This window comes from Gymnodraco acuticeps, unplaced genomic scaffold (genome assembly GCF_902827175.1).
Source record: "Gymnodraco acuticeps unplaced genomic scaffold, fGymAcu1.1, whole genome shotgun sequence".
NCBI lineage: Eukaryota > Metazoa > Chordata > Actinopteri > Perciformes > Bathydraconidae > Gymnodraco > Gymnodraco acuticeps.
In genome coordinates, this window is record NW_022990295.1 from 3,688,668 (window position 1) to 3,711,004 (window position 22,337).

At 40.2% G+C, this 22,337-nt stretch overlaps 4 protein-coding genes across 8 annotated transcripts; 3 read left to right on the forward strand and 1 right to left on the reverse strand.

Annotated features, from left to right (window-relative positions):
* Window positions 1-2,290: 2,290 nt before the first annotated feature.
* On the forward strand, window positions 2,291-5,409 carry LOC117550114 (syncoilin-like). Of its 2 annotated transcripts, none has more exons than XM_034222436.1 (5): window positions 2,291-2,403; window positions 2,638-3,114; window positions 3,840-4,250; window positions 4,332-4,456; window positions 4,545-5,409. In XM_034222436.1, the coding sequence occupies exons 2-5, from the start codon at window positions 2,650-2,652 to the stop codon at window positions 4,588-4,590; spliced, it is 1,047 nt and encodes a 348-aa protein (XP_034078327.1). In that variant the 5' UTR covers window positions 2,291-2,403; window positions 2,638-2,649; the 3' UTR covers window positions 4,591-5,409. The 2 variants fall into 2 exon arrangements, with proteins under 2 accessions (XP_034078327.1, XP_034078328.1); XM_034222437.1 differs by having other exon boundaries at window positions 2,638-3,081.
* Window positions 4,793-9,376, reverse strand: LOC117550112 (histone-binding protein RBBP4). Of its 3 annotated transcripts, XR_004569567.1 has the most exons (12): window positions 9,192-9,376; window positions 8,542-8,704; window positions 8,305-8,450; window positions 7,710-7,883; window positions 7,505-7,620; window positions 6,767-6,927; window positions 6,547-6,673; window positions 6,351-6,428; window positions 5,676-5,810; window positions 5,479-5,589; window positions 5,139-5,342; window positions 4,793-5,034 (listed from the first exon to the last, which is right to left on the reverse strand). XR_004569567.1 is itself a non-coding variant. In XM_034222432.1 (11 exons), exons 1-11 carry the CDS (start codon window positions 9,205-9,207, stop codon window positions 5,280-5,282), a joined length of 1,290 nt encoding a protein of 429 aa, XP_034078323.1. In that variant the 5' UTR covers window positions 9,208-9,376; the 3' UTR covers window positions 4,793-5,279. The 3 variants fall into 3 exon arrangements, 2 of the variants coding, with proteins under 2 accessions (XP_034078323.1, XP_034078324.1); XM_034222432.1 differs by having other exon boundaries at window positions 4,793-5,342; XM_034222433.1 differs by having other exon boundaries at window positions 4,793-5,342; window positions 8,542-8,689; window positions 9,192-9,344.
* On the forward strand, window positions 9,286-11,825 carry zbtb8os (zinc finger and BTB domain containing 8 opposite strand). Its single transcript, XM_034222442.1, has 7 exons — window positions 9,286-9,571; window positions 10,212-10,236; window positions 10,341-10,462; window positions 10,566-10,648; window positions 10,793-10,845; window positions 11,069-11,105; window positions 11,299-11,825. Exons 1-7 carry the CDS (start codon window positions 9,490-9,492, stop codon window positions 11,383-11,385), a joined length of 489 nt encoding a protein of 162 aa, XP_034078333.1. The 5' UTR covers window positions 9,286-9,489; the 3' UTR covers window positions 11,386-11,825.
* Window positions 11,826-16,990: 5,165 nt separating this feature from the next.
* khdrbs1a (KH domain containing, RNA binding, signal transduction associated 1a) lies at window positions 16,991-22,237 on the forward strand. Of its 2 annotated transcripts, XM_034222435.1 has the most exons (10): window positions 16,991-17,334; window positions 17,902-18,029; window positions 18,523-18,786; window positions 18,918-19,042; window positions 19,177-19,438; window positions 19,568-19,644; window positions 19,734-19,795; window positions 19,931-20,102; window positions 21,834-21,892; window positions 21,975-22,237. In XM_034222435.1, the coding sequence occupies exons 1-8, from the start codon at window positions 17,193-17,195 to the stop codon at window positions 20,041-20,043; spliced, it is 1,173 nt and encodes a 390-aa protein (XP_034078326.1). In that variant the 5' UTR covers window positions 16,991-17,192; the 3' UTR covers window positions 20,044-20,102; window positions 21,834-21,892; window positions 21,975-22,237. The 2 variants fall into 2 exon arrangements, with proteins under 2 accessions (XP_034078326.1, XP_034078325.1); XM_034222434.1 differs by having other exon boundaries at window positions 19,931-21,892.
* The last annotated feature ends 100 nt before the right edge of the window (window positions 22,238-22,337 follow it).

The following is a 22,337-nucleotide window of genomic DNA, read 5'->3' on the forward strand; positions in this document are numbered from 1 at the left end:
AGGTCCCAGAGCAAGGGGGAGGAGAGGGTTGTTACAAACTGAGTTTAGAAATCCAACTTTTATAAATAAGGAAAAAAATACATTTTTTCAACAGAGAGAATTACCCAGAGTGTAGGAATACTCTGTTACAAGTAACAGTCCTACATTCAAAAGGTTACTCAAGTAAAAGTACAAAAGTATTGGCATGTAGGCCTAAATATACTTAAAGGTGGGGTAGGTAAGTTTGAGAAACCGGCTCGAGATACACTTTTTGTTATATTCCATGGAATGCTCTTAACATCCCGATAGCAATGTATATCTTAAGTGCTTTGACAAAAAATCCATAAAAAAATGTCATCTGTGGAAGCCGTAATACTGTAAAAAGCACGACCAATTATTTTAGCCGGCCCGGCTAAAATAACTGGATGGCCTAACTGCCTGTCAGCCTTCCATCGGGGCACAAATTTATCTCGAGCCCTCATTGGTCATGTGCGCGTTCGTGTGTGTTGGAGGAGGGGCTCTGTAAGGAAGTGGCAGATTTTCTCCGGTTGTGTATTTTCAAATTCTAGCGATCTCGAGCCGGTTTCTCAAACTTACCTACCCCACCTTTAAGGTACCAAAAGTAAAAGTACTCATTATGCTAATTGTGTGTCAGAATAATATATTATGTTTTGATTATATTTATTGATGCATTAATGTGTTATCAAAGCTGGTAAAGGTGCAGCAAGTTTTAATGACTTATATACTGCAGGGTAGCTTGTGAATTTACTCGAGGTGTATGATTTAAGTGTTGATTATATTTCACACCACGTAACTAAAGGTATTAAATGAATGTAGTGGAGGAAAAGTACAAAGTAGCATAACATTGAAATACTCAAGTACAAGTATCTCCAAACTGTACTTAAGTACAGTACTTGAGTAAATGTACTTGGTTACTTTCCACCTCTGTTTTTCAATGAGTAAGCACATGTGAATGAGTTGCATTTTGCACATGTTATTGAGACTGTTAAATGATAAATATGACATATCACATTATTTTACTACGGTCTGTACTTTTTTTATACATTATTTTCGTTTGTTTTCATTGATGCAAAATAACAAATCAGCGCAAAACCACATAAAATACATACAAAACGTTGCTAAATTATGACACATATTTAATAAGAGAAGTCTGTTTTAGCTTTGTGAAACTGCACCTTTCACACACAAGGTATTAGAAATATGTCCATCATAAATCAACATGTATGTTTAAAAATAATAATCATCACCACTTTTGGAGATGCATGTTGTTATTGATATTTATTGAAATGGGCGACAGTGCTGTTGCCATGGGCATTAATTTAATCATACATATATTATTTCTAACAATCCTGTTAAGATACTCTTTTTACAGGATTTTCTGTGTTTCTTTATTTTACATATGAGGAACTTGTCAGACAGCATGCAAAACATTAAAAAACAAATACTGTATATAAATCATGTAAACTTTATGAGCAGCTGAGCTCGATACTGAAGGAAGCTATTAAAAGATTAGGCCAGCTAATGTTGTCACTTCTGCCAGTGCAGTAGTCTGAATCAAAAATATATTCATTAACAACTGAAGTATATTAAATATAAATGTTTGTTGGATATATGTTGTGTGATGTACTTTCAGAAGTTTCTCCAATTGTATTTGTAAGTCAGAATCTAAAAGGAACACCCATTGCTTTGCCCCAAATGAGACTTACCCAAATATTTCCCACATGGTGTCCTGTAGTATTTAGACATTTGAATGTGGCTGTTGGTAATTCTGTTGCTTATTAACAGTAAAATGTATGTACATATTGCATACTATCTTGGAACCTCATGTTTCTTTCATAGCTTTTTAAACATTTAATATACTTTTGGGGATAGATTTGATTACAAAGCTACATTCTTCAAATGCAATGGGGGATGCTTTCTCTTTAAGAAAAGCTTAATATTGAAGTAGTCAACAATAATAATCTGTCAACCAATGATGTAAATAGAGTGTTGTTCCTTTCACTTATTCATTCATTGTCTAATATCACAGACTTGTGTGGAATGTGACGATACATTTGTGGAAAGTTGTTGCTCAAACACTTTTCAGTCCCGATGTCACCACCATCTTAGAGACACATAAAAACAGCTGTATAAATATAACTCTCTCCGGCTCCCAGGCTGGTCCGGGCATATGTTAGCTGATGAATCCAGAGCATGTAGGCCGGGCCGCCTCAGTGCTGACACAGTTTGTGATCCCCTGTGGGGGTATGACAGAGTCTTAGATAGAGTTTCCCCTGTGCCTCCAGTGTTATTAATACACATAAAGTGTGCCTCTGTTTTGCAAGAGACAGACACAGTGAAGAGCTGCACTAAAAGAAAAGTGTTTTCACAGCTGTCCGGACTGTCTCCAAATCTCCAAACAAAGTAAGTAGAAATATAAATGAATATGAATTGTTGCCGAACGGTAGAAGGTATAGGTTAAGACAATGAAGTTATTTAATGTAAGGCTCCCTTGATTGTTCGGTCATGATTAAATTAACATGTAATTGTTATGCAAAATAGCCTTAAAGGACTTAGAGGGGATTTCAAAATCTAATCAATTAATGTGGTGGGTTATTTGATTAATGGTCATTCATTCCTTCTCCTTTCTTCTTATAGCGTGTCTCTTGGATGGCCATGGACCAGCAAACATCAACAGAAAATGTGGAGAACACGTCATCATACGAGGACTCACACACAGGGCTTGTAGGGGATGAGATTTGCAGCCATGCTGACTCTGAAACGGAGACGGTCATGGAGGACTTGGGGCAGCTTTTCGACCACTGCATCCAGCAAGTGTCCCACATGGAGGTGCAGCGGAACGAGCTGATACAGGAGCTGCTCCGGCTGCAGGAGCCCATGCTGCGAGTGGTGGGGCGTTTGAGAGAGAAGCTGGTGGAGACGCAGAGGATGCTCACCCTGGCTCAGCTGGATTATGTGGCTGTTTATGAGGAGGTGACTGAGGTGAAGAGGAAACTTTTTGTCACAGCCAGAGACTGCATCCAGAGCCAGGTGACGCTGGCTGAACAACAGTACCAGGTGGCTCAGTCTGCTGTCACACAGGTAGGAACAAAGGGAGGATGCAGGTTATTGCAGGTACTTGAGGTCTGCTCTTTTTTATTTTAGATCACTAAACAGTTTTCTTATTATTATTATTATTATTATTATTTGATAGTGATCATTTTTATTTGTTTTAGCTTTTAATGGAACACAAACATGAGGTGTCCTTTATTTTAGATTACAAATAAACACAAGGCATTTCAGTGAAATACACATTTTACACCAATCCCAAATGTCCTCGAAAGTAAATCCTAAAGCTTCATCTTTCCATAACAAAGATTTTATAAACAAAATCATACCAATTCTCTCTGGCCTCAGTCATATCTTTGTACTTTTCTGGGCGGCTGTGGCTCAGTGGATAGAGTGCTGGACTTTGATTTCGAATCAGGGGTTAGCAAGTTCGAGTCCCACTGCAGTCAGCATGTCGTTGTGTCCCTGGGCAAGACACTTCACCCCAAATTGCTCCGGTGGGGATTGTCCACAGTGCTGAATGTATGTAAGTCGCTTTGGATAAAAGCGTCTAACTAAATATTCTAGCATCTACTCTCAGTGTTTGAAATACGTTTTAATGTTTGTGGGGGTTAAAGTAGAATCACTATAAAAACTACTTATAGTCCCAAATATAGTCAAGAGGTGTTCTATTTTAAATCTGTTATCCACTTTATGAATTGTGGACAAGTGACTGATTATTTTTGTAGCAAACACTAAAACCTACCACTAAGTTACTATGTGCAACAACCATGACTCCAATTCATCCATAGGACGAGCTCAAGGCCCACATCCAGAGTCTGACCCAGGAGTTGTCCCAGCTGCAGGAGGCCCAGCAGAACCAGCTGAACACCCTGAGGGACCAGGCCTCCAGGCCCCGCAGGCCCAGGGCCATGAGCGACGCCAGCCAGTGCCGGCAGGCTTCTGTCCAGCTGCAGCGGCGGCTCAGCGGCAGCATGAGGACGCTGGAGGGCTGGTACGAGCCCCGGCTCACAGCCCTGCTCAAGAGAAGGCAGTTTGGGGAGGAGGCCTTGAGAAGGAGCAGGGAGCAGGCTACGGATCTGAGGGCCAGCCTGGGGCCCCTGAGAGACGACATACAGAGACTTGAGATGCAGAGAGCCGGTCTGATGCAGAGGGTCACTCTGATGGAGCAGGATAGGGAGGAGAGTGTCACACAACACAAGGTACTCAAGTCAGGTGGGATTTAAACGTATGAAGGATGCTTGGTAGAAGTAAAAAAACTGAGAGGATTCTCCATGTTGCAGGAGACTGTGGAAAAACTACAAGAGACTCTGAGAGAACTACAAATGGAGGTTGAGGTTCAAAGAAAATCTAAGAAAAATGTGGAGGATCATAATGATGGCCTTTCAAAAGAACTGATATTCCTGAGGTATGTTTACTATAAGCTTTTTACTGATTTATTTACGTTGAATCGTGAGTATTGACATTTTTAAACTGACAAATGCTTTGTTTTACAGAGGGTGTGATGAACCCAATGAAATTGCTGCAAAGGAGGCTCCCTAAATTCCTTTTTCCAGGAGATATTCTTAAAATGATTGTGTACACCATTCCACACTACAAGATAGCATTTTATTTAATATGAAATATATATATAAATAACTATTATGCAGCATAATTCCACCTTGGAAGCCTATATTTGTTTCTACAGACTTAGAATTACCTACCTACCATCTGGCATAGTGTGCCAAGAAACAAAGCAAACTGATTTCATGTAAATATTTTATTATGAATATACTAGTACACAAGAGATCAGATGCAACACAGAAAAACAAAAACAAAGAAATAAACAAGTTACACACACAATCTGGAAAATTAATTCTATGTATACCAAGCTAATACAAGTAAAACCTATAGTATGTACAATTTTAATTAACAATGGATCTTCGTAGAATCTTTTTTCAGCACAACGAATCCGGATGAAAGAAAGGAAACCATCGAAAAGCAAACCTGAATGTTGAACACAGGTGTGATGGTGTCATCGCGAGCCAAAAGTGAAGCACCGGGACATTGAAAAACAAAAAATCTGACAAATACAGACTTACTTTACATACCTCAAGAAGAGATGACAATGCACTTTAAACATTTTTCAAAAACACAGCTCCCAAGAAAAAGGATTTTGAGAAAAATGCATATGCACCCAGCACTGGAAAATAGATGCAAAAAGCAGGTGAAATGAAGAGGTGTGGAGAGAATCACGCCTGGACTTCTGATTCTGCGGCGCCTTCTGGGTCCTCATCGTTGTAGATATTTTCAGCCTGTCGAAGAAAGTGTATTCACTGTAACTGGTATTCAATGTTAATAAATTCCCTTCAGAATAATGTCCATGCTGTTTCTGATATTTACTGGTCTTTATTAACCCACATCTTTTGATTTACTTCCCCAAGCTCTTACCATTTGCCAGACTTGCATGATGTTGTCCTCTGATACAGAGCAGATGACCCACGGCTCGTTGGGGTTCCAAGAGAAGTCTGAGATCTTCGCCGTGTGTCCGCCGTGGATGAACTAAAGAGAAACAGAGCAGCATGGGTCAATACAGCATTCTTATCCTCTTAAAAACACATGCAGTAGTTGTTTTTGTCAGTACTGACCAGCAGTTCAGGGGGGCCGTCCTCAGCGTCCTCTGGTGACTGCTCCTCTCCGATCTTACTGAGGTCCCACACATTGAGCCTCCTGTCGGTGCCGCTGGAGGCCAGGATGGTTTCGTTATGAGGAGACCACTGAACCTGTTGGGTAGAGATGGGACAAGTGTTACATTTCTGATACAAAAAAACAAACACTAAGAAAAAGCACCACTCAACAAGGTTTAAACTGATTTGTGTCCACAATGTAACCCTCCAAGGTCAATGCTTAACCTTGACCCAAGATTCTTACAAATCTAAAGATTGACCTTAAACTGGTCAAACAGTATTCCTGTTATAAACCCTTCTCTGACTCAAATCAGATGGAAAACAGCTATAGCTATAGATGCAGAAGTGGGATGGAAAGCCAGATATTGCAGTCACAGTCCAAAATGGTTAATGATTGTAGAGATATCTGCCCTCTCTCAAATATAATGGAACTAGGTAGGCATTTGGCTTATTTATGTGCTTTGAGCACCACAAAGACGCATTCTAGCTTTATAATATTCAAGAGAAGACAGACATCTCTACAGCCACGTCTTTCTTATAGTGAATGTACCACACATTTTTTAGATTGAAACATAACTCAGAATGTACAACAAACTATTTCAGATGAATTTACATAAACTCATGGTCACTTCTTACCTGGAAGATCTCGTCCTTGTGAGACTCAAACGAGTGCAGCTTCAGCTTCAAGTTCCTCAGGTCCCAAAGAGCCACGGTCTAAAAACACAAGAACTGAGTTTTAAACGATTTAACTCATACTAAATGAGGACAGATTCTTCTTCACTGAACAGAAACATACTATGAAACAGCTCTACAGAGAAAGATGTGGACCCACCTTATCTGCAGAGCCAGAGGCCAGGATGAACTCGCTGTAGGGGTTGAAGGATAAGCAGTTGACCTCAGCAGTGTGAGCGTCCACTGCATGGCTGGGCTTGGAGGTGTTGTTGGACCGTGTGTCCCAGCTGTGCAAAAACAGAAACAAATATATAGTAACCTTTTTTTCCCAAGCCATCACAGTAGTTAATGGATTTTGTTACCAACTAAGGGCTGCTCACATCATGAGTTTCATGTCATCGGCCACAGATCCAAAGAGAGACTCATGCAGCAGGTGCCAGGAAACATCCTCCACCACGGCCGTGTGGCCTGTGAAGATGGTCTTGGCATCCACTACCTTTCCCTCTTTGGGCACTGTGCTGATGTCCCAAAGGCAGATTGTCTGTAAGAGAGAGCAAATATGATTGACAAAATGATTTTGAAAAAAGGACAGTATGTGGGCTGACACAACAGAAAGACCAGTTAGGTGAAACAGTAACAGGTTAATAAATCATAATTATGTTAATAAGGACATACAATTTACATGCACGAAAATCAGTTTTTAACTATTTTTTCTGAAAATGACGTAATGCCTACTACGCTTGCAACGTGGCAATTGAAAGTATTCCCTAAATAATGCCGTTTACATGAAACCAAGCAAAATCTGACATAAATGTTGCTTATCACGTTAAATCATGGAAAATTGGAACAATTGTATGTGTCCAAAGAATGCCATCATATTGGCATTTCCCACATGTCTTCATCAAAAAAGGCCTATTTTGGAATAACCAAAGGGAATATGCCGTTTCCATGACCAGTATCAAATTCGGATTAATGGTGAAACATTATTTAGCATGTATACATACTAAATGATGATTAAAAATGTTACTTGAGCTTCTAAAAAACAAGCGATTTTAGCTCAAAAGAAAAAATCACTACTAGACAGAAGCATTTCAGCCATTTTATGAAAGGTTACTTACATGATCATCAGAGGCACTGAGGAGGCAGCCGCTGAGGTTTGGGTTCCAGGAGAGACCATAACCCTCCTTCTGGTGGCCTCGCAACCGCAGATCTGGGGTGCACTCTCCAGAAGGGTCTACAGCGTTCATAAATAAAAGCCAATGTTACAAAATGTGTGCAAAAAGAACGCTTGATGTCAAAAATGTGCTTTGGCTGTGCTCCTACCAGGTTTAGAGGGGTGCTTTGTGTAGTCAAAGACCAGCACGTCGCTGGTGGGGGTCTTAGTGGCGATGATGCAAGGGTTCTGAGGCATGTAGCGGGCTCTGTTCACCTCCCCCTCATGGTTTATCTTGATCTCAATCTCTATCTTCCCACTGACAGATCCAAAACCTCCAAACTCTGAAATAGAGGGACAACAGTTATGATTGTTGCAAATGAACAGGTTGAGTACAATTATTTTCTACCGAGTATGCTCCATGAAAATAATGTCTTAAGCATTTTATCAACTAAAATGTTATTTCAAACAAAAATATCAGAAGCAATTAAAATGTCCACAAGATGTAAATTGGAAACTATTTCATGATATAGAATTACAATGTTAATATTAAAGTAATGCAATGGCTTAGGAGAAAGTAAATTAGTTTCATCTATGTCATTTGGAAGTTTAAATAACCAGTGGACATAATTGTACATTTCATTACCATTTTACATAGTTAACCCATCAATCCATTATTTGTATGCAATGCACAGCTGGGCACCCTGTATAATATAGTCTGGTGTTTAACACAACACAGCTTTCCATGCACACATTATCGCTCACCTCCTTTCTCGCTGTCATAGTGTGAGGCATCAAACTGCGCATCATCATTAGGAAGCTGAACACTAGCAATGACAAGGTGATTCTGCTCATCAGACGTGTGTGTTCCCAAAACCAGCCTGTGTACACTGTAGTCTTTCCCCTCTGGCCTGTGAAGAGGAATTCATTCAATCATATATTCATTCATTTAAACAAGTCACAATTTTGGTGGATATAGAGGTGCAGCAGATCTCCTCTCACCTGGTGACATCAGGCAGCCATTGGGCAGTGAGGCTGGGCCACTCCAGGGCGTGTGTCATGACCAGGTCGTAGAGGAAAGGCGTGTTCTTCTTCCATATCTTGTACTCCTCATTGATCACCCTCTCCTCCACGGCATCATCAAATGCACCTGCAAATGCAATATCTTTCAGCATCAGAAAGTCATGTTATAATGATGTCAGACATACAGCATTTAATTATCTTGGACATAATATAGGATACCTTGGTGACATAAAAGTTATACCCGGCTCTGCAAAGTCTTATCCTTTTTAAACGTACAGCAAGATTTGTTTTGCTGCTAAGATGGCGTTGGCAACTTGGCACACTTTTTTTTATTTTATAGAAATACAAATCTAAAAATCCTTAGTCAGATAAATAGAGTCTGAGCAACATGTTTCTTCATGTGCATCAGTACCTTAACCTGCACTCATAAATTAAAGCCCGTACATGGCCAGCCTGTTAGCAGCTAACGTTAGCAAACAGCTAGCAGGCTGATTCGTTTTTAACAATGAAAGGTGATGCAGGCTGGCGCGCCAACAACCACCGGTGCATCCTGACTGCTAGTTTCTATCATTCAACACACACACATGCACATATTTAATCAGTTAATTCCGAAAAGTGAACAGCCTTACCCTCTTTATCAGCCATTGTGTCGTTGTTTAACCACAAATACTGGCAAGAAAATAGGAAATAGAAAATCTGTGAAAGAGCGCTCTGTAGACAGCACGGAGGCTTGCAATGGCGCCAACTCCGTAGAACACGACTGGCCAATCAGCATCCACCAAACACCGACCGGAAGTCTTACCCGCAACGTATGACGACATCCGGAAAGCCCTCTTCCGATATATGTTGTACTGTCTGTAGTCACATGCAACATACTGTCACTTGTTTTGGTTATTTTACAAATAGTTGAACAAGTTTACAGCTACAATGGACGACCGAGAGCTAGACCTGACAGCAGCACAGAAAGCTACCAAGTCAAAATACCCGCCAATCAACAAAAAGTATGAATGTAAGTATGAAGTTATGATACATTATGTAACTAGCTTAGCTCGTGAACCTTACTTCAGTGATAGAAACTCTTCATAAACAGTCTCCAACATGAGCTTACTCTAATAGATGTTATGTACTTATCTCAATTAGGTGACATAAACTATAAATATGTCCAGTTATATTAGAAGTGCTTTCCAGGACCATAAGTCCGAGATCACAAAGTTGCAGATGGTATTACTTGGTTTCAGCTACATACGCAGTTCCCTGGAGTAGTATGCTGCTGGTGTTCCTCCTACTTTTTGATAAACGCAGGTGCTTCTTCAAAATAATAGGCCACTGTAAGACTGTCATTGTCAGGTTACAGAATATGAAAATCTGACAGATAGCACATAGAAATGAAAAATGTTGGTACTCAAAAAAACTAGCATGACGACACACAGACTAGCATTGCTAAAACAAACCAGTGTCTCTGTAGTAGGCAGTTACCTCGCATTGTAATCTTAAAAGCATTAATCTAGATGAGTAAAAAGTAGAATATATGCCTCTTAGATTTAGTGGAGTAGAAGTATAAAGTTGCTTAAAATGGAAAAAAGTGCATATAGATGTACTTGGTTACATCCGACCACTAATCATGTCACCATGTGTTTTCGTTGTTACAGACCTGGATCATACAGCAGATGTACAGTGAGTGTGTTTTGATATCTTTGTCAAGTGTTTGTCAGATCTTTGTTGGTCTCTCTGTTATTTAGTAGGCATACTTTTATATTTGCTGCTCTCTCTCTCCCAAGAATTCACTCCTGGGGGAACTCTCTAGAGGAAGCGTTTGAGCAGTGCGCCATGGGCATGTTCGGCTACATGACGGACACAGAGACAGTGGAACCGCTGAATACTGTTGATGTGGAATCAGAGGGTGAGGGAACACAGACGGACAATCGACCTTACTGTTCATTGATCAGTCAGATTCCAGATCACCAAAACTAAACTCTTTCCATACTTTAATCCCTTCTCAAAAGGTCACGACATCGAGTCCCTTCTTTTCCACTTCCTAGATGACTGGTTATATAAGTTTTGTGCAGATCTTTTCTTCATTCCCAGGGTGAGTATGTTATTATTGGGTGATGGACATTTTTTGCAATAAATGCTATTACTAATATGTATTTTGATTGACAGACCATATCTTGTTCATTCATTTCGTTTTTTCCTGTGTTCCCCTTTTGTCTTGATTATGTGTTACATCTAGGAGGTCAAAGTTCTGCACATAGACAGAATAAACTTCAAGATCCGATCCATTGGGTAAGTTAGTTTACCTCTTCACATTTACACGAAGGGTTACAGCCTAACAAGAATATGTATAATGTTATGAACCAGAAATCTCTCAGTTTTCAGTATAAGACTTCACAAGACCCCTCCCACCCCCTTAGCTTATTTGTAATATTTTTCACTATCTAATATTTTTTATCTATCTTCTGTTCAGATGCTCTTTCTAATATGATATTTTTTCTTTTGTTTATTAAAGATGGGGTGAAGAATTTTCTCTGGAAAAACATCCACAGGTAAGAATGGGAAGATCTAAAAATCTGAACATTAAACGTATATATTAAAAGGACAGATGGCTTTACCTTATATTTTCATTCTTATTAATATTAACGACATCGATACAATATTTTTGAAACTTAAATAATAAAAGCCAAAATTGCAGTGCATTTCCAGTATTCTATGTGTGATGTCTATTTTTTTTTAATCCAGGGAACAGAGGTGAAAGCAATCACATACTCCGCAATGCAGATCCATGATAAGGAAAAAGCAGATATATTTGCCATCATTGATATCTGACGATATCTCCAAATGCAGGCCACACTCCTGGGATTAAATAACTGAAATATCTACTTGGCCAATTTAAGCGGCCTTTTTGTTGATGCACTGATTGTTGACTTGGTTTCTACTTGAAAGGACATATTTACTAAGAGAAGCATTTCAACATTTATTTTGATACAGGTTCAATGCATACTGCTCTCTAGATTTCAGATTAGTGATATGACACTAATCATTTTATAATTTACATTATTTAACAAACCACAACAAACATGAAAATAATAAAACTCTTTACGCTTAGTCAAAACTGAAAAGTGAACTTGATTAAGAAAGATTTATTCATTTTTAAAGACATTTGTAAACCAATTTTTGCTTAAAATGATTGTGCAAATCCTGTCATACCATTTAAATTAATTGTGTTGATGCCTTTTTATGCATTGTAAATAAATCAACAGATTTTTTATATGTTTTTGCTGTGGGATTTATGAAATGGTAACTGGTATTTTAAAAAAAAAGTTAAATCTTGCTTTTGAATATTTTGTGGGTGTACTCATTATTCTAAAGGACAAGGGGATGCCTTCAATAAGTCAACATGGATGCATAAGGGATTTCCTTTAGTTGTGTATTGACTTATGACCAAAGTGCAACCCATTCATTTCTTTTTGGAAATTAATGAATTATAGCATACTTTATCTATATCTTGTATCTCAGCTGGACATATTATTTTTTACCTCAAAGGCAGTCGGAAGAGAACAATACATTTGATAATCGTGATCATCACAGTAAATTATGTGCAGTTATAAGTCAAACATAACACTTGTGTGCACTAGATTATAAAGGAGTTTCATGTCCTGATTTGCGACTATAATAAAAATAAAAATAAATAAGCTAATAATATAGCTGATATTAAAACTGTTAAGGCCATTTGTGTGGGGCCAACCATTTACAGGGAAAGGTAAGACATTATCACAAAGACCAGCCATTGAAACCAATCAAGGATAATTCACCCTAGCTGGGCATGTATGGCCAGGGTTGGGAGGGTTACTTTGTAAATGTAATCAGTTACTGATTACTGATTACATGGCTCTGAAAGTAATCCGAATACAGTTACGTGTCTTAAAAAAGCAACGTAATCAGATTACTTTTGGATTACTTTCTTTTTCCATCACAGATGGGTATGTTTTGGTGAACAGGAGACACAAAAAGCAAAAGGAATGTGTTTTTACTGTTTTAATGGCTTATCAAGAGCACAACTGAAACATAACATCTGAAACGATGTAACAACATAATTAACTTTTTGGGGATGCAGCTTGGGATGTGAGGAGTGAGGGACACGGCTTAGAACAGGGGTACTCAAATACAAATCTTAAAGGTCCAAAATAAATGTTTCAATAAGACAAAGGTCCGTTTATTACGGTCATTCAAACTTTTAAACAATTGCAACAAGATTCTTAACACGAGGTTGCAAAAACAAAAATAATCTGTATGCAGCAGTTTTCATTGTTATTGTGTCTGTGCTTGACCCCTCAGAGACGCAGTGTAAGAGCTGCACAGTTAGGAATAAAGGCAGCTGCACCCTCTTTCATTCAGCATTCCCATTATTGCTTTATAAATGTCTTGCCCCCTTGTGTGTCCACTGAGGTTCGTCAGGCCCAACACATCTTCAACAAACTCCCCCTTTGCCTCATCATAAAAACTCACAAACACCAGCAACTGAGCATTGTCAGTGGTGTCAGTGGACTCACCCACAGCTAAGGAAATGCACTGTGCATTTTTTATTCCATCACAAAGCTGATGAATCAAATCACCAGCCAGTATTTCTGTTCTTCTGGTTGCTGTGCAATCTGAGAGGGGATTTGCTTGATTTGACCTGTTATTTCCTCTTTGTGTTTGCCTTCAACATGGTCTCCATCACTTCAGTCATGCATTCTTTTATACTGCAGTTATTATCCAGTGGAAAGTCCTTACCTACTGGCCTAGTTACATCAAAGTGGTTACTTTTTTTTGGCTGGGCAGTGTAGTTTTAAACACCGTCTTATTTGACTTTCTCAGGACTTAAAACAGTTTTTTGGGGGCAGACCCCCTCAAAGAAAACAATTTATTTACACACGTAAGGTCATCATCTTAATAGTTTTGTATGCTCATCCGTGAGCAGAGCATCAAGTTGACATGTCTATTACAGCTGAATGCGGCGATTACCATCTTGTTCAGCGAAACGCCTCACAAACGTATTAATCAACAGCTTCAGTGCGTTTTGATTCAATGCTGAGTACAGTCAAACTGACAGTCTCTTCTCTGTCATTGTAGACCGCAAATACCTCATTCCTTCAGTGCTTGGGTCCGAATGCTTCTCGTTTTGCGCCGTCCAGTTAAAAATGAAATCGCCGCCAAATCGTATGTCGACGCTCGCGCCAGGACCGGGGGAGGGGTTACATGACGTGCATCTTGTGCTGCATTCACTTGCACTCGGACATTAGAGACTTTCTCTCATAAATGTCCGATGAGCCACAACTTTTCTTTCAAAACAAAGCTGCCAACTGGGGTGGCAGCTGGGGTGGCAAGGTCTATTTTTAGGGTGTCAGTTGCCACCCCGGTAGGTGAAACTAGGCTACTAGCTATAGTACAGATGGAACTAGATGAGCTGTTAACTCTCGCTCTGAATTTTTGTTGTTTTTGTTTTAATTCTCGCTCTGACTTAGACAGGTTGAAAGAGACACACACATTTTTCCCACCCGCATTCCGCGAAGACCCGCCCTACTGTGCCTCTGATTCGCAGATTGTTTGGGGGGAAAAAACGCTGACTGGATGCTGATTGTGATTGGACCAAAGCGTTGACACACACAGGTGGAACACAGTGGAACAGTCAGACATGCAGAGCGCTGTTTGCAGTGGACATAGCGGAGAATTTTGACTCGTTGCGAATGCGTTGTGGCGATGTCTCACATATAATACAGAGAGATCATACATATGAAAAGTATAATTTGCTCAGAGTCCGGAGACAGTGCTGGTTCGGTCCGGATCCGGACCGAGTCCGTAGTTTGAGGATGCCTGGCTTAGAACGAGCGTGTCGCCTTCTGTCCTGCCAGTGTTGGCAGGACACAGACCCGGCGCCAGAACAAATCTAAAGGGAGGGCCTATGATTTTCATGGGAGGGCCCACAAAACCGTCACGTGCTGCGGGCCTGCGGCACAATATATATCAAACAGCAAGGCCAACGGCATTGCGCAAAGACGCACACTTATCGCAAACATACACAAATAAAGGGCAACGTAGAAACCACTTTGAAACATTGTGTGCGTGGCAGCACAGACACTGGTAAATCACGAGCAAGGCACACTGGTTAAGGATGGCAGCTTCCTCATCGCTGCACTCGGAGAGAAATAGTAGAGACGGAGTCGATGAGCTGTTTAGCCCGCCTTGGGCATGGTTTATGTTCCGATGCACTGCACTCGGACATGCTGTGGAGTGAATCGAGTCACCTCTGAGAGGGAGTTGGTTGACAGCTAAAAAAGCTATAATATCAACGACAGCTGACACGTAATAGCGGCTCCGTGCAGCTGATCTACACCAAAGTTCTAATTTCCTTATTTGTTTCCTCGCGTATCTGTCTCTCTCTCCACAAACTCTCACATGAAATGTGTTCTTTTGATGCGGCATGCCTTAGCAGTCCTTTATCAGTCTGTAATGCGTGTTTCCAGTCGCAAAAACCTTTGACAGTAAAAGCCGCATCAGATGAAGACACAAGGCTGCGTCTGCTTTTAACGAATCTTCAACAGACCGGCAAAAGTGCGGTTCTTTCCTGAAAACAATCTCCCTGGATAACGATCCAGCTTCACCTGCTTGGGTTTATTAACCCCAGATCATCGCTAACTCAGCCCGGGGTTTGCCGAGGTCAAGCTTGTGACATTAAGGCGTGCTGCTGCAACGGCAGGTGCAGGGTCGCCAGCAGCACCATCGGCACCATCGGCTGCAGTTCTTTCATCGCTATTTCGTTTTAATAAATTCTTAGACCTTTTAAGCCAATTTTTTATGTCCATTTTGTAATTCAAACAGAAATGGGAGTCTACAGAATGCACAATAAACAAATCCAGAATAGGCGGCAGAGTGTGACGCTGTGATTGGTCTAAATGGGGACGAATCACAAATCACAACAGACACATGCATTTATTTGACGTAGCCTGGCGCCTGCGATTTTTTTTTTAGTTCTGACATCACATACATCGTAGCATAAAAGTTCACAGTTTATTTATAATTAAAAAAATAAAATAAATATATTTTTTAATTTGTATAAATAATAAAAAAACGTGTTTATTCGGGGAGGGCAGGAATGTCAAATGGGAGGGCCTGGCCCTCCCTGGCCCTCCCACGGCGCCGGGCATGGCAGGACATAAATTAAAATGTCAAACTCGGACTTCATTTTAAGGACATTACGGCCAGGGGTGTAGTCGAGCTATATTTGTTTAAGCACCGGATTGGCAAAACAGGAGAGTGTGTGCACCAGTCTGCCTTGATCTATGAATTAATGTCCGTGACTCTCACAGTATCTGCTGCCCGCAGCTGTTTTATAGAAGGAACACCTCCTTCACTTCATGAAATCTCTGCAGCGCCAGGAGGCAGCGGGAGGGTTAACTCAGCCTCTGAGAAGACGAGCACGCAGTGCCTTTCACGCACCGCCTTCACTGTGTTTACCTTCAGAAATAATCATTAGTAAGGCTCAAGAAAGAGCGACCGCAGGCTGATGTGTTTTAACCACTCACACGCGATTTAAACGCAGACTTGTGTTCCTCCATGTTTCGCTGTTATTGTTTCACTGAGCGGACCCGCGATTTTTTTTCAAACGCTTTTTTGGTCCATCTGCGGCGGTAATAGGTTTTGTGGGCTGTGATGATTCGGCTGTACCTTTAGTAATGAATATTAAATGTTGTGAGGAAATCTTTCCTCCAATAAGTAATCCAAAATGTATTCACTTCAGGTTTACGAAAGTAACTGTAATCAGATTACTCGTTTTTCAAATGTAACGCGAGCTGAATACAGTTACTTGATTTTTGTATTCTGATTACGTAACGCCGTTACATGTATTCCGTTACAACCCAACCCTGTGTATGGCTGATGCATGAAGCACTATACAGTAGGCTGCGCATGTTTAAGAAAGAGAGTGGGGAAATAAAGTTCTTAAAAAATTAAGAGACCACTGACCAAGTATCAGTTTCTCTGGTTTTACCAATAGGTATGTGTTTGAGAAACATTTCCATTATTTATTTTATTGTATACTACTGACAACATTTATCTGCGTTGGAATTCAAAGACACTGGAATGTAATGACTGCCATACATGTAGAGATTGAGAACAATTTGGAGTGATCTCTTTTTTTCCCCAGAGCTCAGCTGTATAAATTCCAATATGATAGCCTACCGGTGTTATATTGGGCAAACATACATTTGCTTCAGTTGAATTGATTTAATAGGATTGGACTGTCGATAGTAGCTTCTACAATTGCTGTAAACCTCAACAAAAAGAGGGTGAAAAAACGCTGAGGGTCAAAATGCTCCCCCGGATTTAGTCTCCCCCCCGGTGCGATCTGGTCGTGACGTCACTGTCTCCTCCCGGTTTCTTCCTCCTCTTCAGTGAAATGCAGCTGCGCCATTACTCCTTTGTCCATTGAAGAGAAGCTACTTGCCACGGAAAGATACCGGCGGCTCTGCAACAACTTCACCATTTATTTTGTTGCACTCAAACAGCGTTATCTATTTAGCTGCAGTTTCGTTGCAAGCGAAGCTAACGAACACAGCCAGGCTTTGTTCGTTTATATTTGGCGGTCCTAGTCTATTATGAGCAGTTCTGAGCCCGCCATAGAGTCGAGCCCTCAGAAGAAAAACAAAATGGAAGACAGTAAATACCTGCCGGAGCTCCTGGCCGAGAAAGACAGCCTGGATTCCTCTTTCACACACGCCATGAAACTTATTTCGGCAGGTAAGGTATTTTCTATTTACCGAAACAAACCCAGACCGGCTAACGGTAGCATGGCTTGAGGCCTAGCCGTCTTTCTCCTGAACAGACGACACAGGCCCGAACAATGGTGTAATACACACGTGGTTGTAAGGGATGTGGGTCAACACCATTTGATTGGATATGTATCAGATTTGTGATTAATGAATGTGACTTTTACGTAATCCAAATGATAAATATATGTTTTATGTTGAAAGTAGCGGGCTTTCCGCGTTGATCACGTTAACACCATATTAAGCTTCAACTCGACCCATTGTATACACATGCAAGGCACTAACATTGTAAATGTCTCATATATTAAACCGCTTCAAGTTGTGGTTGTTACATTGCAAATACATGATGGTGGCCGATTGCTCACATCCTCTATTTCGGTTAAACTATTAGTACATAAATAAGCAAAGATTTGAACGGTTTTGCAGTTTGAAATCAACGGAGATTATTTTTGAACAATAGATTTCTCGTTGTATCACTAGTCGGCCATTGCATCTGCGAAACCCCCACGATTAACATCTTAATGTGTTTCTCCTGCAGAGATTGATAGGATTAATAAAGGAGAAACCAAGAAAGAGTCGGAGAAGGAAATCTACCAGGATCTTTTTGCCAACAAGAATCTGAAACTGAAAGAGCGGGTACTCATTCCTACCAAGCAGTACCCTAGGGTAAGTGTCCGATTTCTTTCTTATTTCTGACTTATTTATTAACCGACTGTTTTTATTGAGTGGGGAAGGGTGGGACTAAAAAATGGAAGCAACATATTTAGTTTTTATTCATCTGTGGTCTAATACGTAAAATAGAGGCAGGCATTTATTGCAAGGCGATGGGCCTTAAATATATACATCATTGCACAAACCTGTGGTGTATGTCTGACTTCAGTATCCGATTGTGGAACCCTGTCTCCCTCTGGTTTTTCTAACCTAGAATTAGTCAAGCCATGCGGCCAGTGCCCTACTTTTTTCTGCATGATACATTTTGCATGGGTATAGACTTGTGAAGAGGGGGTTGTGTTTTTTTTAATGCTGACTTTAACGGCTAAACCCTCATCAATCACAATAGATTCTACTACCTACCATATTAAACTGTATTCTGCATTTCTCTGGAAATGTTAACAAACCATAGTGAAGTGCTAAATGTTCCTATTTATATTCCTTACAGGTCAACTTTGTTGGTAAGCTCTTGGGACCCCAGGGCAGCACAATCAAGAGACTCCAGGAAGAGACTGGAGCAAAAATTTCAGTTCTGGGTAAAGGTTCCATGAGGGACAAGAATAAGGAGGAAGAGCTGAGGAAGGGTGGCGAGGCCAAATATGCTCACCTGTCCATGGAGCTGCATGTGTTCATAGAGGTGATGGCCCCCATCCCAGAGGCCTACATGCGCATGGCTCATGCCATGGAGGAGGTCAAAAAATTCCTTATTCCGGTATGTGATCATCTCAATTCGGATATCATTTTTCTTCCTAAACTTTTGCATTGTAGATGTTCAAGCAATTCTTTGTGATGCCCCCCTAGAGGAATGACATAGATAATTCATTGTTTTTGTCTTGCCTTTAGGAACCCGGTGAGCATGACCCCTTCATGGATCCTCACTTCCTGAACGGATCCCAGGATGGCGGCAGGGGGCGTGGTGGTCACCTAGGAAGAGGCAGAGGCGGACCACCTGGTGCTGGAGGACCAAGGTAGAGGCCTTAATCATAATACCTATGGGACATTTTAGCTGACAGGCGAGACTATGCTGCTATTTCTCTGTTTCGCTAGTTACTTTTGGTTTTCTATGGTTGATCTCATTTTTTAAAAACATGGCTTTCCACAGGGGGCGAGGAATGCCACGTGGGGGACCTCGAGGAGCAATGCGTGGTGGCGGACCACGGGGAGGAGGAATGGGAAGGGGCAACGGTCATAGAGGTGCACCGTCTGGCAGGGGTGGCCCTCCTGCTGTGCCAAACAGAGGAGGCTCAGCTCCCCGCTCTAGGCCCCCAACAGGAGGCGCTCAAAGGATGCTCCCCTCTTCAGCCATGTCCCACCAGCAGGGCCCTGCTTCATCACAGCCCAAAGCTGAAGGCTATGAGGAATATGTAAGTAGTTTGAGTTTCTTTCACATGGCGTGCCTTTTTAATAGCTGGTACAGATCTCCCTGGTTTCAGTGTGGTTTTTGTCTATACTGTTGTGACTCACTTGTCACTGTTTTTTTCTTCTTCTTTTAGCCTTCATATGATGAGACCTTCGCAGAAGCTGCCTACGAGGGATATGATAATTATTATAATCAGCAGTCTGCACCAGCGTAAGTCCTTAAGTTAGTTGACTTTATCTGCACATTAAAATGATGTCAATTATAGGATTACTGTATTGACTCTTCTTTACTGCCTATAGGGATACTGAATATTATGATTACGGACACGGAGAGGCACAGGATACCCCATATGAGCCATATGGTAAGATTATAAAATTGGCTTCCATTTTGTCTGTCCTTGTAGCACACACTCACTAAGGATACGTGTGGAGCACTGATCGGACCTTCTGTGTGCCTCACTGATGTTTGGTTTTGTTTCTTATTTCTGTCTTTGCAGCTCAAGATGAAGGGTGGGAAAACTCTTGGAACAACTCCGGGGCTGGAGGCAAATCCACTGCGGCTCGGCAGACGAAGGGATCCTTCAGAGAGCACCCCTATGGCAGATACTGAACTGGTAGAGAGTTGTTATGGCAACTGTCTCCGATTGTAACTCCCTGAACTTTTCTAAAGTAATTTCCCTCTTGTTTGTTCCCTCTTTTTTTTTTAAATATTGTTTATTTTATTTTTTAACTCGATAGACTTTTTGTTGGATGTATGATAGCGTGCCAGAGGAGAAACATGGAGACAAACTTTTTCATTGTTTATCTGTTTCCATTAATGTTTTCAGTTGCGTAGTTGGCAGGTCTTAGTGACATAACCCTAACAAAGCAAAAAGAGTAACATTTTAGTGATATTTGATGGTTATCCTTTCAGTTAATTGTTCCTGAACAAAATATGATTGTGGCGATAAATTATTTACAATTAGGCTGCCTTTAAAAAGTCTTTAAGGACTGGACAAAAATGATCATAATGCTTTTTAATGCCTCAATGTTACTTTACTATAACTATATTTCGTTACAAACTCTAAAAAACCAAGCCGTTGTGATAATAAACAGAAGTCATATATTTGTTTATACTATAATACAAATCTAGTCTTGTGTGAAGTTAATGGCTCCTAAAATACTATTGAAAAATGTTTCTATTTTTGCCACATTTACAATTGTTGTATGAACTATTACTTGCAAAATCAATGCTGATCGTCTACTTCTTGTAAAGCTTGTAGGGTTAACAATCCTTGCTGTGAGAGGAAGGCTGCTGCCAACTCAATATTTTGTACATAACCTTAGGACAAATGTGTATGCTTTAAGCCGTGCCGTCTCCAAAATGCATAATGCTTGTGTACCTTTGGCTAAATAGGATACTAAATATATCCCAAAATGTTTTTCTGCAGTGCGTGTTTCAATAAAGTTTCTAGTTTCTTCTTAATCAATCTAAACATGGTATTTTGCCTTTGTTGTACCAAAGGAATGCCTTCAGTTTGTGAAAGTGGTCCTCAGTGGTTTCTCAACAACGCAGAAAAAGCTGTATGTATACGTCAGCCTGACAAAAAAACAAAAGCAGTGTTTTGACAATGAGCTTTATCCTCTTCGTCTGTTTTCAAAATTATCTAAATGACACTTGTAATGTCACCTTCAAAAAAATACAAATAAAGCTCTTATCTTGAGGTAATGTGCTGCCAAATACATGTTTTATTGAGAATGATATAGTGCTTGAACATGTATTGTCATTAGCCTTTAGTTAGTCTACCTACTCAAGCTCTCAAGAGCAATGTATCTTCAGCCCGCTTGAAATAACTGAATTTCAACAGTATTTCAAATCAAGCTTGCAGGGATCTTACTTGACTTTGATGCAAAGTCACGCTGGCTGGTTATAATAAAAGAAAAAAATCGCAGAGGAGAGGATTCTAAAAGCCTAAAGATCGCCACAAGAAGGTAAAACTAACCCCAACACTCATTTTTTAGATTTTTTTTTTTTCTGTGCAAAACATCAAGTAATGAAAGTCATCAAAAACATTTGACGTACAAAATTATGCTATCTGTAGTTATTTCCGAGCAAAATTAGCCGTAGAAAACAACCAGAAATGGTTGTGATGCAACTCTTGCTCAAATAAACCCATAATGGTCCACTCATTTCACTCAATACTTAGCCATTTCCATCTTGTTAATGTCTCTAGAATGTAGATTAATGAAAATTAGTAGTTGCACTCAAAACGTTAAAAATATCCCATTGTTGGACAAAAACCTTCAGCTTGAGTTGCATGGATCTTTTGTAGCATACTGTTAGTTTTGCATGTCTGTTATTATCCACTGTGCGTGTAGGCACGGATGTGTCCATGTTCTCATTTCTGTTTCTCTTCTTAGGTTGTCAGAAAACTGTTTGTGCATTTTACACATTCAACTCCAGTTTACCAGGCTTTATGGTCAGTTGAAACAAATCCTCAGATATTTCTTTAAGCATTGAATTTTGCTGTTGATTAAAAAAAAAACTTCTTTCTCTAACAGGTCCATTGAAAGTCCCTGGAAAGAGCAGAGGCCTTGCAGTGTCTCTGAGACCGAATGCTTCTTTGTATAGTTTAAAAAAAGCTTTCTCCATCACTGAGAACATGCTCTGCTCTCCAGTCATTTTTACTGTAGCGATGCTTTTTTTTTACAGAGATATGGATTGTTTTATTGACTGTACAGTTTTATAATATTTTTTACCCCTGACATTTTAAGAGCTTTTTTTTAAAAATCAACTGAAAAATAAAGGTTTTCTTTGTATCTGACTTGTATTGTTCTGTCTTTATGTGATCGTATAACCAAAAGAGTTAAACTTGCATTTGATGCCGGGATGTCAATATTTAAAGCTGCGCTAACACGTAAATG

What these genes read in the sequence shown, in the direction of transcription:
- khdrbs1a (XM_034222434.1), top strand. Translation starts at nt 17,193, where the DNA reads ATGAGCAGTTCTGAGCCCGCCATAGAGTCGAGCCCTCAGAAGAAAAAC. An exon ending in CATGAAACTTATTTCGGCAG is followed by an intron (nt 17,335 to 17,901) that starts GTAAGGTATTTT and finishes TTTCTCCTGCAG; the next exon opens with AGATTGATAGGATTAATAAA. An exon ending in AATCAGCAGTCTGCACCAGC is followed by an intron (nt 19,645 to 19,733) that starts GTAAGTCCTTAA and finishes TACTGCCTATAG; the next exon opens with GGATACTGAATATTATGATT.
- LOC117550114 (XM_034222436.1), top strand. Translation starts at nt 2,650, where the DNA reads ATGGCCATGGACCAGCAAACATCAACAGAAAATGTGGAGAACACGTCA. An exon ending in AGAGTGTCACACAACACAAG is followed by an intron (nt 4,251 to 4,331) that starts GTACTCAAGTCA and finishes TCCATGTTGCAG; the next exon opens with GAGACTGTGGAAAAACTACA. An exon ending in AAAGAACTGATATTCCTGAG is followed by an intron (nt 4,457 to 4,544) that starts GTATGTTTACTA and finishes TTTGTTTTACAG; the next exon opens with AGGGTGTGATGAACCCAATG.
- LOC117550112 (XM_034222432.1), bottom strand. An exon ending in GATGACATGAAACTCATGAT is followed by an intron (nt 6,674 to 6,766) that starts GTGAGCAGCCCT and finishes GTTTTTGCACAG; the next exon opens with CTGGGACACACGGTCCAACA. An exon ending in ACGGCCCCCCTGAACTGCTG is followed by an intron (nt 5,590 to 5,675) that starts GTCAGTACTGAC and finishes GTTTCTCTTTAG; the next exon opens with TTCATCCACGGCGGACACAC.
- zbtb8os (XM_034222442.1), top strand. Translation starts at nt 9,490, where the DNA reads ATGGACGACCGAGAGCTAGACCTGACAGCAGCACAGAAAGCTACCAAG. An exon ending in AATCAACAAAAAGTATGAAT is followed by an intron (nt 9,572 to 10,211) that starts GTAAGTATGAAG and finishes TCGTTGTTACAG; the next exon opens with ACCTGGATCATACAGCAGAT. An exon ending in TGTTGATGTGGAATCAGAGG is followed by an intron (nt 10,463 to 10,565) that starts GTGAGGGAACAC and finishes CCTTCTCAAAAG; the next exon opens with GTCACGACATCGAGTCCCTT.